Here is a 16,575-nt window from a genome sequence, read left to right on the forward strand (position 1 = left end):
ATCCTGTAGTTTACTCATTTCTAATAATTTCATCATTTAGTCACACAGCATTTGGGAACAGATATATTCTTCATTTTGCATTTGTTATGTACCATTGTTGACTGGTGATTTTGAAAAACGGGTGTGTTGTTTAAAAATGCCTTTTATGTTGCTATTTAATCCATTATTCCCAGCTTTTAGTAAATGTTAGATTCTTTGAGTGCTTGCAGTTCTTCTATAATTTTCTTTACCAGTTAGGTAATTCTTAAGGGTTAATTATGGGATCCAACAAAGTGTCTGTTGAATACTTTTTTGAGGGACATGTTTTGGACCTTAGCTCTTCTCAAGTTCCGGTTCCTACTGGTTTTTACTGAGTAGTATCTTTGAAAAATGTGTGGGCTGCAAGAATTGGGCTTTAGCTATAACTGGGGCTTTCTCAATAGCAAAAAATAGTTTCTGGGTTGTATGATGTTTAATGTGCAGCTGCAGTTCATGAAGTTGGAGGCTTTGAGCTATATTTTCATGATTTCACATCAAAGTTCAGGATTTACCTTTTACAGCATCTTCAGCGAGTATTTACTGAATATGTCATTTCTGGCATCACTTCAGTTTTCTTGGCAGTCCTGAAATGTAATGACTATTGCTACCTTCTTCACCTGCTTCAGGAACTCTGTTATTGTTTGCTTACCTTGTCCCCCTCCTCGCCTCTGCATTTTGGCTAGTAAAGTAACAAAATACATCTTTTCCATACTGTTGGTGGGCGTTGGAGTCATGGGCAGAGGTGAGATGATGTGCAGTTCTGAAGACTGGACTAGCACAGAAACATTGCAGTAGCTATCCTTAGTGACCTGCTTTCATTGCTGTGCCAAAGCATTTTATCTTTTTATGTTGCCATTGTGTTTAGCATAAACTAATATTTTTTTCTTTCTCTTGTCCATAAGTGGTGGTGCAGGCAGATATTTTGCTGAAGACATCAATTTCATATGGTTTTAAGAATATCAATATAGCTGTTAACACAGGCAGCTTTGTGGTTTGTATTTTCATATGAGCTGGTTTTGATATCTGTGGAATTGTAGTAGCGCTATTTCATGCCTAATTTTATGCCAGGCTTTGAAACAGAGAAGAATTACAATAATAAATATTGCCTGTATTCTAAGAATTAAGCAGATGCAGTATGTAACTTTTCTTTGGTTTGGTTTCTGTTCATATTCGGATGTTACTTGACACTTGAGCTAGTATCAAACATGCCAGTGTTAGCATTATGTTTTTGTTATGAAAAATGAGAGTCCCCGAGCTCAGTTGTTGCTTATGCCTTCCTGGGAGCCACTGACCTGTTTTTTCTTAAGTTTACTCTAAATCTTATGGTGCTGTGCTCTAGCCTTAAAAAGTATCGTTGCCTTGGTGAAAAAGTGCAAAAGCATGTTACAGTGCTTCAGGGACTGTAATGAATCCAAGAAAGAAAAGAAACTGATTAACTGAATCAGAAAGGTGTGGGTGATATTTTACAAGCAGACTGATGGAATCTTTTCCCTCTTGGCTAGAGAACTGGAGGGTTGTTGGGTAGTTCTTCCTGAGAAATTATTTCTTTACAAATGTGACTATGGTCTCTAATAATAATAATGCTTATTTATGACTTCTTGAAGTTTGGTGGTGACATTTGTGTATCCTTGAAAGGAGCGATAAGTAGAAAGCGCTAGGTTATATAATGCATTCTCATCCCAGAGAGAATTGTATAATGTCAGTAAGATTTTCGGTAGAACATGCATGGTATTTCATTTCCATTTGCATTTCTGATTACAGTGTCTACAGTTTTACATTAGAGCTTACAGAGCTATGTGGGTTTTAGTTATAATCTATTGACAGTGTAGTGTGGTCTGCCTTTATTACTCAAGTCTCCAAGCCTCTTTACTGAAGGCACAGCTCAAGTTAGGTAACATATAGAAGAAAAAATGCTTTTTTGTGACAAGAAGTGGTTATCAGAGTGCATTTAGACTGGGTTTTGTTAGACACTTTAAGTCAGAAAGATCTGGGAGTGCCACTGAAAGACACGGTCTGCTGTTTCGTTTTCCTCAATATTCACTCCCTTCTACTGGGCAAGGTGTTTGTCTGTTAAGTGACGCTGGGGAACAGATCTGGCTGAAAAGTGAGGAAAATAAAGTAGTTCTTGAATGATTTGTTATGTTTGTTTTTCAGCGATGTGCATATTGTAAGCACCTTGGAGCCACTATCAAATGCTGTGAAGAGAAATGTACCCAGATGTACCATTACCCCTGTGCTGCTGGAGCAGGCACATTTCAGGATTTCAGTAACTTGTCCCTCCTTTGTCCAGACCATATTGATCAGGCTCCTGAAAGATGTAAGTACACAGTATTAAAATGACACAATTAGTACCAGCTTTTATAAAAACTGCTCCGTGCTAGGATCAGCTTAAGAGTGCGTTTGTTTAGATCTGTTTTCCCAGTTCATGTACCCAAGAATTCATGTTTCAGTTACGAGGAAGATAAAAGTTCATGCTCTTCTGTTTTTAAAGACTGAAAGTGGTGCACAGCAAAGTTAGTATTTTTCATTTTTTTTTAATGGCAGAACATGGGAAGGGTTTACTTATAAGGCTTGTCTTCTGTCAGGTTTTAGTTCAAATTGATAGGCTTGCTTACTTGCCCTAACTCAAGTTAGAGCAAGCGTATTGCAAACACTTCAGCTAAACGATAGGCTTAGATCCGTTAGGAGCTTTATTTTGTACTCGTTCCAATGAAGAGTTGGTTCTATAGCTCTCAGTTTTATCTTGATGAAAATAAAACTATTTCTTTTTGTAAGACTTTATTATGGTTAAAATGGATGTACTTTTGTACAAGAAGAGTAGTTGAGTGTATCAGAAAACTGAATTAAAGGAGTAGTTATTAACTATATTAATTAAATTTGAATTTCATAAGAACGATCCATTTTTCTAAGCATAAGACCTACTAAAGACTTTCTTGGCTTCATTTGGTTCATTGAATGGTTCATAATTTTGAACAAAATAATAATTGGAAAAAATTATTTCTTTGTAGCAAAGGAAGAAGCAAATTGTGCAGTGTGCGACAGCCCTGGAGACCTCTTAGACCAACTTTTTTGTACTACCTGTGGCCAGCACTACCATGGGATGTGCCTGGACATACAAGTTACACCTTTAAAAAGAGCAGGTTGGCAGTGTCCTGATTGCAAAGTTTGCCAGAACTGCAAGTAAGTGAGACCTAAAGGACATGGAGGAGGACAGCGTGAGATCTATGTGCTGTGATTTTAAAGTATCTATTTTATTAACTGTTTTTCTTTTCAAAAATTGTAGATTATTTGCCCAGGTATATCTGTTACGATATTGTATTAAGTAGCTGAACAAACTCTTGTGTTGGGAACTTTATTCTTTCTAGAGCTGAGCTGGAACTCCTGCATAACATTATACCCCTAGAGTTACCATTATTTCGGCAGGTTCTGGGGAGAGCAGCAAAACCTGACTTTTTCCTTCTTTTATACAGGAGGATTTTTCTCAAATTTACCAAATTAAAAAAATTAGTTTAATGTAGTAGTACCTTTATAGACTGGGAATCTCTGTTCTTACTCTGCTGACATTACAGCTGTGCATGTACCACAATCTGGGAAGGTGCCCCAGCATTAGGACGTCTCTTGCGTAGTATCTCTCAGAGGCAATTAATGAGTCATTATGAAAACAAACCCAAGGCTTAGTTGGGCAAAGAAAAAAAAGTGACATAGGTGACCATGGTTGAAACACCAGACAAATACTGAGACACCAAAACATAATTGTTGCAGTATTATAAGGGTTTACTTAGAAAACTGACCACTTGTACTCTTGTTCTCATATAACTTAATCTGATGGGCACTGCAGGATTCTTGTTTTTTTAAAGTGCTTGCTAAAAAAGAAATAAGAGTTTTGTTCAGCTTTAGTCAGCTGGGATGGTATGAAGGAAAAAAAGCCACTTCACTACTGCCTTGTGTACCTGATCTGTCAGTGCTTTGCTGTTCTCCGAGCAGAACAGTCAGTATTTGCTAGCATTCATTCACCCACTTCAAAGAAGGTTGTTCCCTGATCACATGCAGCTGATAGCAGATGCCAGCAATGAAGCTGTTATAGCAAAGCACATTCTAAAATATATCCCTAAAAATGTTGTATTGGGTATTTACAGTATTTGCTAACAAACCATCTCTCTAGTGGAAAACTGGAAGAAAATGTGATGTTTTCACGCCTGTTACTTTATGGTAGGTTTATGCCCATGTTGAAGAATAGCATTTTAAGCATATCTCCATGCAGAGAGTGTTTACTGGTTTTTTTAAAATATCAGGTCTCCCAGGTCATATCTAGTCATATCTAGTATGTGTAATGCCATATATTGTGAAACTTTATCAAGGCAAATCTTGTTGCATACTTGTTTATTGAATTTATTTATTTAAACTGAGGCAGAACACAATGCCTTCAGAAATTACCGAACTATTTGTCTTACTCTCTGCAAATCTATTTTATCATTGAAATTTCTGCTGGAGCTCTGTAATACGTGATTGTAGGAAAATTGGAATCTCTTCCTTTTATGTTTGTTTTAGTCTTGCAGTCATATTGGTTGACATTGTAGGAGCTCCAGTAGTCAGAGATGATGGCATTATTTTTTTTTATTTATTTTCCATTAAGAATAGTCAGACTGTTTGTAGGAGCAAGTACAATTGCAAATTGCATTTTCTTTTCAGAAAGAAATAAAGTACATATTTCAGATTTTGAGCTGATTTTGGTACAGAAAGGTCATTAAATCTTCCTGCATGTGTGCAAATGAAAGTGGACTGATTTCTAGAATTCAGAGTCATTGCACACGCTCAGCACCTGTTACAGTAAGCACAGTGGTCTCTTCATTCATACTTAAATATGAATTTGAGGGCATTATCTTTGGAGGTATTTGTAACTGGTTTTTATATATTTTCACATGCTCAGCAATGTGTGTTCCTGTTTAGACTTTTCATTAAATAGATTTTTGTTGTTGTTGTTGTGGCTTGTTTAAATACTATTTTTTTTAACCACTTGTTACTTTTCTTAGACATTCTGGGGAAGACAACAAGATGCTGGTGTGCGATACATGTGACAAAGGCTACCATACTTTCTGTCTACAACCAGTTATGGATGCTGTACCAACAAATGGTTGGAAATGTAAAGTAAGTTGAAAAGCTTCAGAATAATTCTTTGTCATTATAGGGGCCCAAATTTTGTTACCCGCATTATGCTGTTCTAGGTGTATTGCGGACCGCTGTTGCTGTGTAACATAACTTGTAATTTCTGAAGGAATTGTGCAGCTCTACAGCTGCTATTTTAGGGTTGCTGTCAGTGCTGTGGCTGAAGCAGCCTATGTAGGACAGTAAATCAGCACCGATAGTGGAAAAGAGAAGTGTAGGATCTGAATGGAGTGGGTGACTTTCACTTAATGACAGCTGGTCTCATGATCTAATGTAAACTAAAATGCAAACTAAAACCTATGCAGTGGTATATGTAATCTATACTTGAAGACTTTTTGTATGAAACTGCTTCTTGCTTACCAGAACACCAGTTCTGCAGCTCAAGGGTTCCTTTGCATTTCAGGAGGTCAGAATGAATTTGTTGTTTTATCAATAACTTTGTGAGTAAATACGATTTCAGCATAACAAGGGAAGTCCCTGTATATGAGATGTATGTAATTTCGTAGTCAGCTCGTGGCAGTCAGAAGACAACTGACATTAGGAATAAAGAAGTTTGATCTCGTAAGAAATATTCCTTCCAAGTCAGGGAGTACTGCAGGGAAGCTCTTCCTGCTGTTGCACAGGCTCTTCATGTTTTTTTTGTCAGATCCTGAATAATTTATTAGTGTTATCAAGGACAGAAACTTTATTTAATTTAATTCAAAACAGGAAAATGTCAGTTAATGGCAATTCTACCACATTGTGAAATATCATAATTAACAACTAAATTCTTGTGATCTCTAGAACTGTAGAGTATGTGCTGAGTGTGGCACACGAACAAGTTGTCAGTGGCACCATAATTGTTTGGTATGTGACAGTTGTTACCAACAGCAAGACAACTTATCTTGTCCTTTCTGTGAAAAACTGTGCCTCCAAGACTTCCAGAAAGATATGTTGCATTGTCACATGTGTAAAAGGTAAGAATCCTAATTTTTGTTAAATTGTACTGAAATGCCTAAAGGTTATGATGAGCTGGATGACATAGGTGCATTTCTGGGGAGGGTGTAGACTGTTTGGTGTACAATGCTATAGTATTTTGTTGTGCGACATCTTGAGCCTTTATCCCTAAATACAATGAACATTAGCAGGTAGTCTTAGTTTAGTCTTAGCAAGTATTAGTTGGCAGTTACCTGAGGTGTATAAAGAAACATGTGCTGCTGCTGCTTCCTACACTGCATCTATTTTGAGAGTAAGCAGACTAGAAGAGTCATCATCCTAATTTTTAAAGGCTGTTGCTTGCAATGGTCTGGGATTTTTTTTTTAATTTCCAAGTACATCTTCTCTGTTTAATTTTGTATTTTACTGTGCCAGTAATAATTAAAAAAAGGCGCTATTGGGAACCTTTTAAAAATGTAGACTGCAGTTCGTATTTAACACTATTGTATCTTGCTGTGCAACATCTTGATATTGCTGTACGTGTTGTGGTGTCCAGTTGGCTTCAGTAGCACTTTAGGTTTTCATGTTTAAATGTGTTCACTGCTTGACATACTGACGTATCATGCTTGTTTCTCTAAAATTCTCTGTAATAAAGCATTGGTTGAATTTCCCCATAGGGATGGAAAACAGTGCTATTTTTGGATTTTTACTAGGATGCTTCATATTTTTATTATTAAAATCATAGTCACACTAAATTAATCTACCCAGGTGGATTCACATAGAATGTGACAGATCTCCAGGTAGTGAATTGGAGTCTCAGTTGAAAGACTACATCTGCACTCTTTGTAAACAAGGAGAAGGGGATCAGACTCAGTCATGTGATGCAATGGACACTTCTGAACTCATTCCTGAACCTGACAGTATAACAGGTAATCAAATGTAATCTTTATATTTCCAATATGCTAACATCAAATATAAATATCTGCAGCTGTCTCACTAAGTCTTTTGTGAACCAGCCACTCACATTCTAGACCGTGGAGTTCATCCATCCCTTTATTTAGCAGCAGCTTCTCAAGCAATCCATGGGTGAGCCATCTTCTCAATATGCATTCTGGCTTCAGGATCCTGTATTAGAAACATGGGCAAGTAAGCACCTTAATGGTGGCTTTCAACCTTCCAGCTCCAGCTTCCCAGCCTGTAGCTGTAAACTTTCCCTTTTTGTGATACAGTTCATAAATGTATTCATTTATCAGCCTGTTTTATTAATTTGTGTCTAACTGCCAGGCGCAAGCCAGCTTCTGATAGATGTTCCCGGAGGCATCTAGTTTCCCATTTCCCTTCTGCTACCTGTCAGCCTCATACTGCCCATTGTGCTCACTGTGTCCAGGTAGGAGACAGTAGTGGAAGCTGGACTATGTTCAAGGGACAGGTATATTTAACTAAACAGCTTTTAACCAGGTGTCCTTTTTCAAAACAATATGATTAGCCTTCCTGTTTCTGAGAGATTCTTTTCTAAATGCGCAAAGGTGGAAAGGGAAGTTGCAGAAAAGCATATAGTATGTTTTTGAAGATCACTCGGTAAGAGTAAGGAAGCACAGAGAGAACTTGGATTTGCTGATCTGAGTCCGGTGGGTCATCCACAAGACCCATGTAATGAACTCATGAATGCCTTTGTGTATTTCACACCACATGCTCTGTTGGATAGCACCTACTGTTATGGAGGCTGAATTTCCTAAGAGAAGTACAGTAGTAGTTAAATTTGGAAGCAAGGTGAAAATCTTAACAGATTAACCATACTACTGTACGCATTTTTGATGCTTAAACAGCAATGCTTGTGCACTGGTCTTTTGTTAAAGGAAATTGATAGTTCCGTTGCATAAGTATCTGTGTTTTCAAAAGCCGGATAATTTTTGACTGGAAAGGGGAAGTGTTAGACTACAACAAAGCTCTTAATTTTTGTGTGTTCAAACTGATGTTTTGTGTAAACAAGTCATTCTCTTTGATGTTAGCCTGTACACATAAGTGCATACTTCTCACAAGCAGTAAAGAAATGATGAAAAAGAGGATCCTGGAGGGCAGTGACAGTAGGTAAATGTATGTAAATGAGCAGAACCCCTCTGTCAGTGAACACACACACAGAGTTAGAAAGGGTGGCGGCTTCAGCCTTTGAAGATCACTTCCATTCTGAAAGGTTAGTAGAGGCTGTTGGACTCTCAGGCAATGTATTTAGAACATTTAGGACAGTGTCCAAGCAATATCCAAAACTCACACTGGTATAATTTTCAGTCTTCCTCTGAAAACCCTTTTAAAAAAGTAACAGGTTTATTTGAAAGGCTTAAGTTTTAAGTAATACTTCTGTTAGGATTTCTAGCTAGTAGAGGCATTGACAAGAATACTCTTCTCCCCAAGGAGGAACAGGACTGTCATCTCAACTACTAGGAGTAATCTGGAGCTGTTACATCAGTACAGTCATGCAGTGTTTTATACCCAGGAGAGCACTTTTGTACATCAAAATCAGATTTGGAGCCAATCTAAATGATCATTTCCTCAAACTTTAAAATATCACTTTAAAGTTGGCAGAGTCTGAGAGCAGTTTTTAGGTGCTAAAAGTAGCATCACCTAATAGTTCCTGGGTTTTTGAACTTTGAAGAGGCTTTCCTGAGCAGAAAGCTGTATTCGGTTGACTTTTTTTTTTTTGTGCTAACATCTGTGGAGGATCAGTTCCTTCTGAGTTAATGCTTACTATATATTTTGTTTTCCTGCTTCTACTTTGTCTAGTGCATTTTAATGACTTTCCTTAACTGAAAAAGCTTTTACATAAAGAAAAAAAAAAAAGTATTTCCTGTTTCTGTGCTCTACAACAATACTGTCAGCTAAAGAAGTGCTCGATAGCACTTTTTCCATGCAAATTCTTTTATTTAATAGGAGGAACTCACAGGTTAAGGTATCCTAGTTCTAAAGTATCAAAATTTAGTTTTCGTGTTGTTAAACAGGTAGGTTGAAAATCAGTGTTCCAAGTGCTGAATAGCAGAATGGAACCTTGTATCTATGCCATAAGTTGTTATAGTATTTGTATAAAAATTAGAAGCCTTCAGGCTACAAGTTCTGTTGAATTTAGAGACTGGAATTTGAGAAAAGACTTTTTTGTATTGCTTAGGTAATGCAAAAGTCTGTGACTGTGTAACTTAGATTTTCACAATTAAGTGTCTGTAACTGCTCTACAGACATTTTTCACTGTCTGAAAGGTATAAAACAGCTTCAGTGTTAATGCAAAAAAGGCTCTTAATCTTTAAGGAGTACTACATAGTCTCCCTAACCTTCTCGTTGTCCTGATTTCTCCTAACTCCCATCCCATTGTAATACCCTTTTCTTTAGCCAGAAGGTGAAACAGTGACAGCAACTACTGATGCCAAAGTAATAGAATAAACGTAATACCAATTTTGATACCAATTTTGATTCTCTGCCTCTTCTTAAGCTTGTACAAATGAAATGGAAATGGAAAGTGGTGGAGAGGATGTGACATTTCAGGAACAACCCATTACTGGTGATGGCCCTGGTGAAGAATCAGCTGTTGGATGCATCACAGACGGTAAGAAAGAGTTTTGCAGTTGGGGAAAATCCAATACAGAACCCTCTTCTATTCAGTAAATTTTGTGGTACTTTATAAATGTAAGAGGAAAAAGTGTCTGGAAAGCAGTAGGATACAAATTGCATCAGTTCTTTTATCTGAACTCTCAAGCAAGAGAATTAACTTTTTTTGCTGAAGAACTATTTTATTGAAGGCAAATGTAGTCTTTAGAATGTTTTTGTAGGAGAAAGTTGTTTTAGTTTTTTTGGTGGAATCGACTTTCTCCAAAAGCTGGAAATACAGTTAAATTCTTTTGTACACTGGAGGCTTATAGAAAAAACACTATTTGTTGCTATTCAAATACAGTCACACTTTCTCTTCAAGTCTTTTTTGTTTGTAGTTGCAAATAACTAGATTAGATTAATTTCCCCTGGTGTGTTTTGGGGCATACTGTAGAACTTTTCCAGTTTATGTGCTTTCTGGTTGCAGCTCCACAAGTATCTTTGGTTAAGAATTTCTAGTTTTCTTTTTTCCTGTTGTAAATAAAAGATGATTGATTTTTTTTAATAAAGAAGTGTGCTCATCCAGACAGGCTGTGATGCAGTAGCTGATCATTTGTGTTCCTGGAATAAATATCTTACCAATCACACATGAAATACCAGCCAAAGAAAAGAATAGGTACAAAGATAGATATTTATGAAGTATATTTTAAGCTACGTATTAAATTCACTTAAGTAAAGTGATACGTACTTGGTGTACTTGATGTGTACCCAGTATACTTGTTGATCGGTACGCCTGTGTAAGTTTGTTTTTTTTCACACTGAGCCTTTAATATGGTTGTACTTAGTTACAGGCATATCACCAGAAGAAAAGACCACACAACTGGAAACGGAAGTCTCTCTTGAAATTAATTCAGCTGAAATGGAAATGTCTCCTAAAAAGACACCAGTATCTGGTGACAGTCAGACTGAGAAAATGATGGAAGGTGTTCAAGCTGTAATACAGCAGGAGTTAGACAAACAAGTGGAAGAGACACAGCTGCCACAAGGTAGTGTGGAGGTGTCAGAAGTATCCACAGTAGACTCTCGGTCTCTGTCTTCAGTACCTGAGACCATAACTATGACGCCAGAAATACAGGAGACTGAAAGTAAAAGAGATATTTGTATCCCTATAGAACAACAACTGGAAATAATAAAAGTGCAAAAAGATGCAGAAAAAGGAGAAACTCATGACAAGTCAGAAACACCAGCTCTTCCAGAGGCAGAAACTGCTTCTGCAAATGAAGGTGTTGCAAATAGTTCACCAGTTGGAGACAAACCCATAAAATCGCCAGCTGAGACTTACCCCTCACTTTCCCCGTCAGTTAATATAAGCAAAACAAATGTGTCTTCCTCGCCAGATGTTTCACTAGACTCGCATTCTGCACGAGATGTACAGCACAGCCAGCCCCCAGCATTGCCGTCCACTGCTGGAAGTGCTCTCCCAACAACTTACATATCAGTCACTCCAAAAATTGGCATGGGAAAACCAGCCATCACCAAACGCAAGTTTTCTCCTGGAAGACCCAGATCAAGACAGGTAAGCATGTAGACTGTTTCATTATACATTTATGAAGCACACCATTTAAATTTCAGTATAATGCGTTAAATTGACATATTTTCTAGAATATAATATGCATTTATTCTCCTAAGTGAATGTGTGGTTTATTTCTTCGAGGAAGTAATTTGAAAGGTCAGACATCATTAAGGTAGTGAGAATTAAAGTTTCTTTCAGCTTAGGCTTACAGCAAAATAAAAGACAGTTTGTTATATTTTTCATACATGCGCTACAAATGCAGATATACGCAATGCTGTGCCTTTTAACTTACCTCTTAATATTTTTCATATATGCATTTATTTTGCCTAGTACTTTCAAAGTGTGTTAAAATTTCTTAAATGGGCTTTATAGAAAAATGTGCTACAACTCTGTTTACGTTACTCTGCCCGATATTTTCTTGACAGACATTTTTATTGGTGTTGTAAATAATTTTGTGGTTTTGTTGCATTAGCAAATACTTTGCAAGGACTGTCTGGTACAGATCTGTGGTTTGACAAGGATTAAGTTTGATAAGTGAAAAGAATCCTTAAGTCTTTCCCTTTCTGCAACATCGTGCTCTCTATTTGAGTCACATAGTTGTGGTGAAAATGGTTCCTCAATCTGTAGTATTTATTTTGTGTTTACAAAATTCTATACAAAACGTATGTCAGTGTGACAAATCAGGGTTTCATTTCTGTTCTGATGACAATTTATTTTTAGTCTTTGGGACTTTTAGGTTGATGATTTCGTGCTTTTCTGAACTTAGTGTTAAGAAAGCTTTTTATATATTGCACAATTCTTTCTATTTTTAATTGTTACCTAAAGGTTCAAAATTCTTGTTTCTTAAGAAAAGATATGAGAGAGCGTTCTGAAAAGGTTAAAAGTATATAATAAAGGCAACAGACATAATATGAGAAATTAAATTTGGAAAGTTTTAGAGTATCACTGGAGTGTTTTTTTGCCGTCATAGACATGTATAAAAATATTTTTTCTTAATACTCTGTAGCATCTTAAAAATTAAATTTCTTTTCTTAGCTTATCATGCACATTGAAAACGGGTGGGGTCCTTACACAGTCTAAAATGAATTCGGTTTTTTTTGTTGGGGAGGTTTATTTGTCTTCTTTCATGTTCCAGTAAGAGTTGTATTTATTTTTCTGTGCAATTTGCCCCTGCTCTGCCTGGGAACCAGCATCATGAGACTGGTAATAAAATTAGTTAACCACCAAAGAGAACCCATTAAGGAAAACATGAAAACTGACCCCAACTGTAAATGCCTGTAGCAGAATAGATACGTATCTGAAAAAGCAAAAATCCTCATCTGTAAAAGTAACATCTTTGTGCAATAGAGTATAGTCATTAAACTCTTACTATGTGGTGTGACTAAGGCAAATAAAACTGAGTTGAACTACTGTTTAGAAGTCAGGTGTAACACAAAATCCTAGCTGTGATGCTAAATCAATATAATCTGTTCAACAGTTTGCAAATTATATTTTGAAATAAAGAGGTACTTAGCAGCTTAGCAGTACCTGTTGTAGAACTGGACGAGCTACTTGTGAAATTCATGTTCTGTCTTGTAAAGTTGTGTTGGAAGTCTGTGAGGGTTTCTTTTGATTCGGACTATCTTTGTCTTGCACTTCAAACCCTTATCAAGATGGAACTTTTGTGAAACAAACAGCAATTTTCTGGTGAGAAAAGCATGGGCATACTTTAAGTCCCAGTACACTTCTCCCTTTCCATTGTTTATTCAGTATTAGCACCTTGTGGAATTCAGTGAAAAATTGTCTTGAGAAGGATTGATAAAAAAAAACAAAACAAGAACCCTGTGGATACTTGATTAGCGATAAATATGGACTGTTTTCCTCACCTTCTACCGGTAATCTAAATTCAGCCTAACTAGCTTGTTGGGATATGGGCTTGGGGGTCTTTTTCAGACTCTTCATCAGTCAGTTTTTACTTCTGTTCATGTGATTTTACATGGTGGACATGAAGGATGAAAGTCTGCTACCCGTAGTTAATGTGTATTTTTTAAAAAAAAAAAAAAAAAAAAGAGAAAAAGCTTGTATATAATAAATGTTTTCCAAATGCAACTTTGTTATTAGGACCTTACTTCGGTTCCCACACAGTTTAGGAATTCTGTGTTTATTTTGCTGCGGTTAGATTTTTCTGGGTCACTGTGCAGTAAGGTGTAGATCGTATTTGCGGAAATACATATATATATGCCTTAAACAGTGACAAAATTCTCTCCAGTGCTGTAAGTTAGCCATGTTAGCATCTTACTGTGGGCCTTTGCTGAGGGACTGAAACCTGTTCAGTCCTGGTCTGTAGACTGTAAGAGATGTAGAAATAAATGTCCAGTTACAGGTGGGTGTTTTCCTTTTGAGCAAGATGTAATCAGACAAACCCGCAATGGGTAAAGCATGTGTTTTAAATGTTTCAGCCTTTGGATTGCACATAGAAATTGGTTTAGGTTTGTGTTTTGTTTTGTTTTAATTATTATTTTTGCTGTAAATATTTACATTTTTGAACAGTTGTGTACTTCAAATTGAGAGTTGTGCAGAGGAGCCGAAGCCTCTAAATATATTTGATTGTCAAAGAGCACCTCCCATTTTTATCTAATTGTGCTCAATTTATGTAATCTTAAAAAGTGCATTTTACATATGGTGATTTTTGTTAATATTTGTTCTGGTTCTCAGGAGAAAAAGATGCTATCTTTTTTTGATATTTGTGCCAGCAGCCCTATATATGCCTTTATAATCAACTCATTATATGTGATTTTAGAAACTGATTCACAAATTGGCAAAAGAAGGAAGGAATCTCATAGCTGTAACTGTAATCTTCCTTCTGATGATCTCTTGCCAGCCATCAGTGCTCTCCAGGCACTTGCACGTGCCAGGGTCTTGTTTGGTTTCTATTTACGCAACAGTTTGGGGCAGGTCTGAAGGCAGCAGGTTTTCACCACATATAAAACCCAGAGAATTAAGACCTGTTGTTTCTTTGTGTCATACTCTACAGACACTTTGAAATGGATGTTTTCTCCCAATTCTGGTTTAAGGAGAGCATCGTACTGGGCAGGTGATGGCAGCTGAGAAAAATGCTGCTTTCTGCTGTTCCATCTTACTTTCCATGCCAGGTGTGGCCCCACCACTGAAGAAGGGATATAATTTAGAACATTTTAGTCTAACACAGTGTTTTCAGTACTTGTTTGTCTCAAGGTATTCATGTTGATCCAAAACAAGTAAAAAGCGGGGAATGCCATTCTGGAGGAAAAAAGAGCTTCTATGAAGTTGCAGGCATAGCAGTTCGGTATAAACCAGGTCATGTGTGGGTCTTTGCGGGGTGTCGCTAAAGAGGAATCTTGCCTTCTCAAAAGCAGGTTAATTTTATGGGTTTGAGGCTCATTACTTTCTGTTTAAAAAATAACACATATTGCTGTTGTGTCACTTCATGTCAGGTCCTGGGTTATGCAATAGAAATAGTACCTTACAGCTGCATGAGTTCTTGGCAACACTTCTTAGAGAGCAGTGAAATAAGAGAGAAAAGTTACACAAATAGTATTGGATTAGTTTTGTTGATTAAAGAGGTTGTGGCTCCTATACTTGGTGAAGCTACCATTGGCTCCACAGCTGCTTTCTTTTGTTGCACAAACAACTGTCATTGCAGAGCTAGTTTGCTTGGGCAGGACTGCGCAGGATTAAAATAGGTACTTCGTAAAGAATCTGGTTACTCTGTGGACCCCAAAGACAAGCCAATGTTAACCAGTTTCCACAGATGGCAATATACTTCACTTTCTCCTGGAAGATTGAAATCTTATAATATGTAGTTTACCTTGTTGGAATGTCCTGTCCCTGTTAAAAAAAAAAAAAAAAAAAAAAAAAAAAAAAAAAAAAAAAAAAAAAAGGAAAGCAAACAACCTTGCAATGGGTTTATGAATTTCGTAGAAAGAATAGGAAAAAAAAAAATCTCTGTATCCTGGATATATTGCTTCTCAATTTTATAAGACACATGTTTCACTGGATTCAGGGGAATCCATGTAAGGAATAGTTTCTGATTTGTATTTGGTTTTGTTAAATTTGATGTATTGTGTTGGGCAGTAAGTAGTATGAACGATTATCCCTTTCTTCAGAATCTATTAATACGATTGCTAATAAGATATGTTTGAATAATTACTCATTTTCACTATTGAATACAAAGTTATGCATGATCTGAAATTATTTCCTGTATTGTAGTAGTTTGAATTTGTAATAGGATTTAGTGATGTGTCCGCAACACCACTACATCAGTCCTATTTTGTAAGGACTAAAGCCCATTTCACAAACAGTGAAGATAATATTCTGCTTAAGAAATCCCTTCTAGGGCTGCAGTATTGGTGTTGCTTCTAACCAAAGTAGCGATGTCTGCAAAAATGCTAGGGGGGAGAGGGGTGATGACAGCAACAGGAGAAAATCCATCTTCTAAACACAAGGGGAGCTATGTATAAATTAATGTGTAGGTACGGTTATACTGGTAAGAATTACTTTGGCTGGTACAAGCTTAATCCACTTTGGAGACTGTGGAAAACCTTTTTTTTTTGTGTCAGCATAAGAACTCCTGTCAGTAAGGTGCTCTTCTACTGACAGTGTTTTGTTAGGATAGCCTGCATCCAGCCCAGTGAGAGAGCCTCTCTATCTGCCAGGCCCAGCATCTCAACAACTTCCCATGGGTTTTGGTCCATGAGCTCTCTCTTTTCTGTTTCTGTTCTCCTACTCCCTAGGGGAGGCAAATTGCTTTCAGATATGTCCAAAATTTAATTGTTTGTAGATCAGAGATACTCCCTAGTAGCTGCCAGTGTGATAAAGTTTTTACAGTGCTGCCCTTAAGAGTTGTGCCAGTAAAGTGTCTTCTCTGTGGAATATGCAGATTCTCCACCTTTGCCTATAAACTGCAAATTTATGCCAGTGGTAGGACCTCTCTTTTCATATTTCTTTTTTCTGAAGTAATAGTCTTAAAAGAAATTATCATGTAAGTATATTAATCACTAATCTGATGTATATCTAGTTTGAAATAAATCACAGGGAGAATGGGTGTGCTTTTCTGTGGAGGTATACTTTAAATGGTATTGGGTGTATTCTGTCAGAATTTAACAAATCTGAAATAGTTATTTCTGCTACAGCACTGTGTACTGCAGCAAAGTACTAGCACAGTATAGGAAGGCATAGTATGAAGTCAGTAGATGGAGGGCATTACAACATACACGGCATTGTAAGAGTGGTAGGTAAAGAGTTGAGAATGGTCTGTAGAATAATACTGACCAGAAAATAATAACCTTCTACTGTTCTTGTTATACTGTAAGTATTAT

The 16,575-nt window shown here is 36.9% G+C and overlaps 1 protein-coding gene across 13 annotated transcripts in view; it reads left to right on the forward strand.

Moving 5' to 3' along the window:
- KMT2C (lysine methyltransferase 2C) overlaps positions 1 to 16,575 on the forward strand; it is a 198,587-nt gene that overhangs the window by 103,566 nt on the left and 78,446 nt on the right. For 12 of the 13 annotated variants that reach the window (XM_056334255.1, XM_056334251.1, XM_056334252.1 and 9 more), the window contains 7 exons: positions 2,173 to 2,335; positions 3,027 to 3,198; positions 5,049 to 5,163; positions 5,965 to 6,137; positions 6,865 to 7,025; positions 9,572 to 9,685; positions 10,512 to 11,242. In XM_056334255.1, coding sequence (XP_056190230.1) covers positions 2,173 to 2,335; positions 3,027 to 3,198; positions 5,049 to 5,163; positions 5,965 to 6,137; positions 6,865 to 7,025; positions 9,572 to 9,685; positions 10,512 to 11,242 — 1,629 coding nt within the window. The remainder of the gene's footprint in view (positions 1 to 2,172; positions 2,336 to 3,026; positions 3,199 to 5,048; positions 5,164 to 5,964; positions 6,138 to 6,864; positions 7,026 to 9,571; positions 9,686 to 10,511; positions 11,243 to 16,575) is intronic. The other variant, XM_056334250.1, reaches the window with a different exon arrangement.

The sequence above is a fragment of the Falco biarmicus genome, chromosome 4 (genome assembly GCF_023638135.1).
Source record: "Falco biarmicus isolate bFalBia1 chromosome 4, bFalBia1.pri, whole genome shotgun sequence".
Taxonomy (NCBI): Eukaryota; Metazoa; Chordata; class Aves; order Falconiformes; family Falconidae; genus Falco; species Falco biarmicus.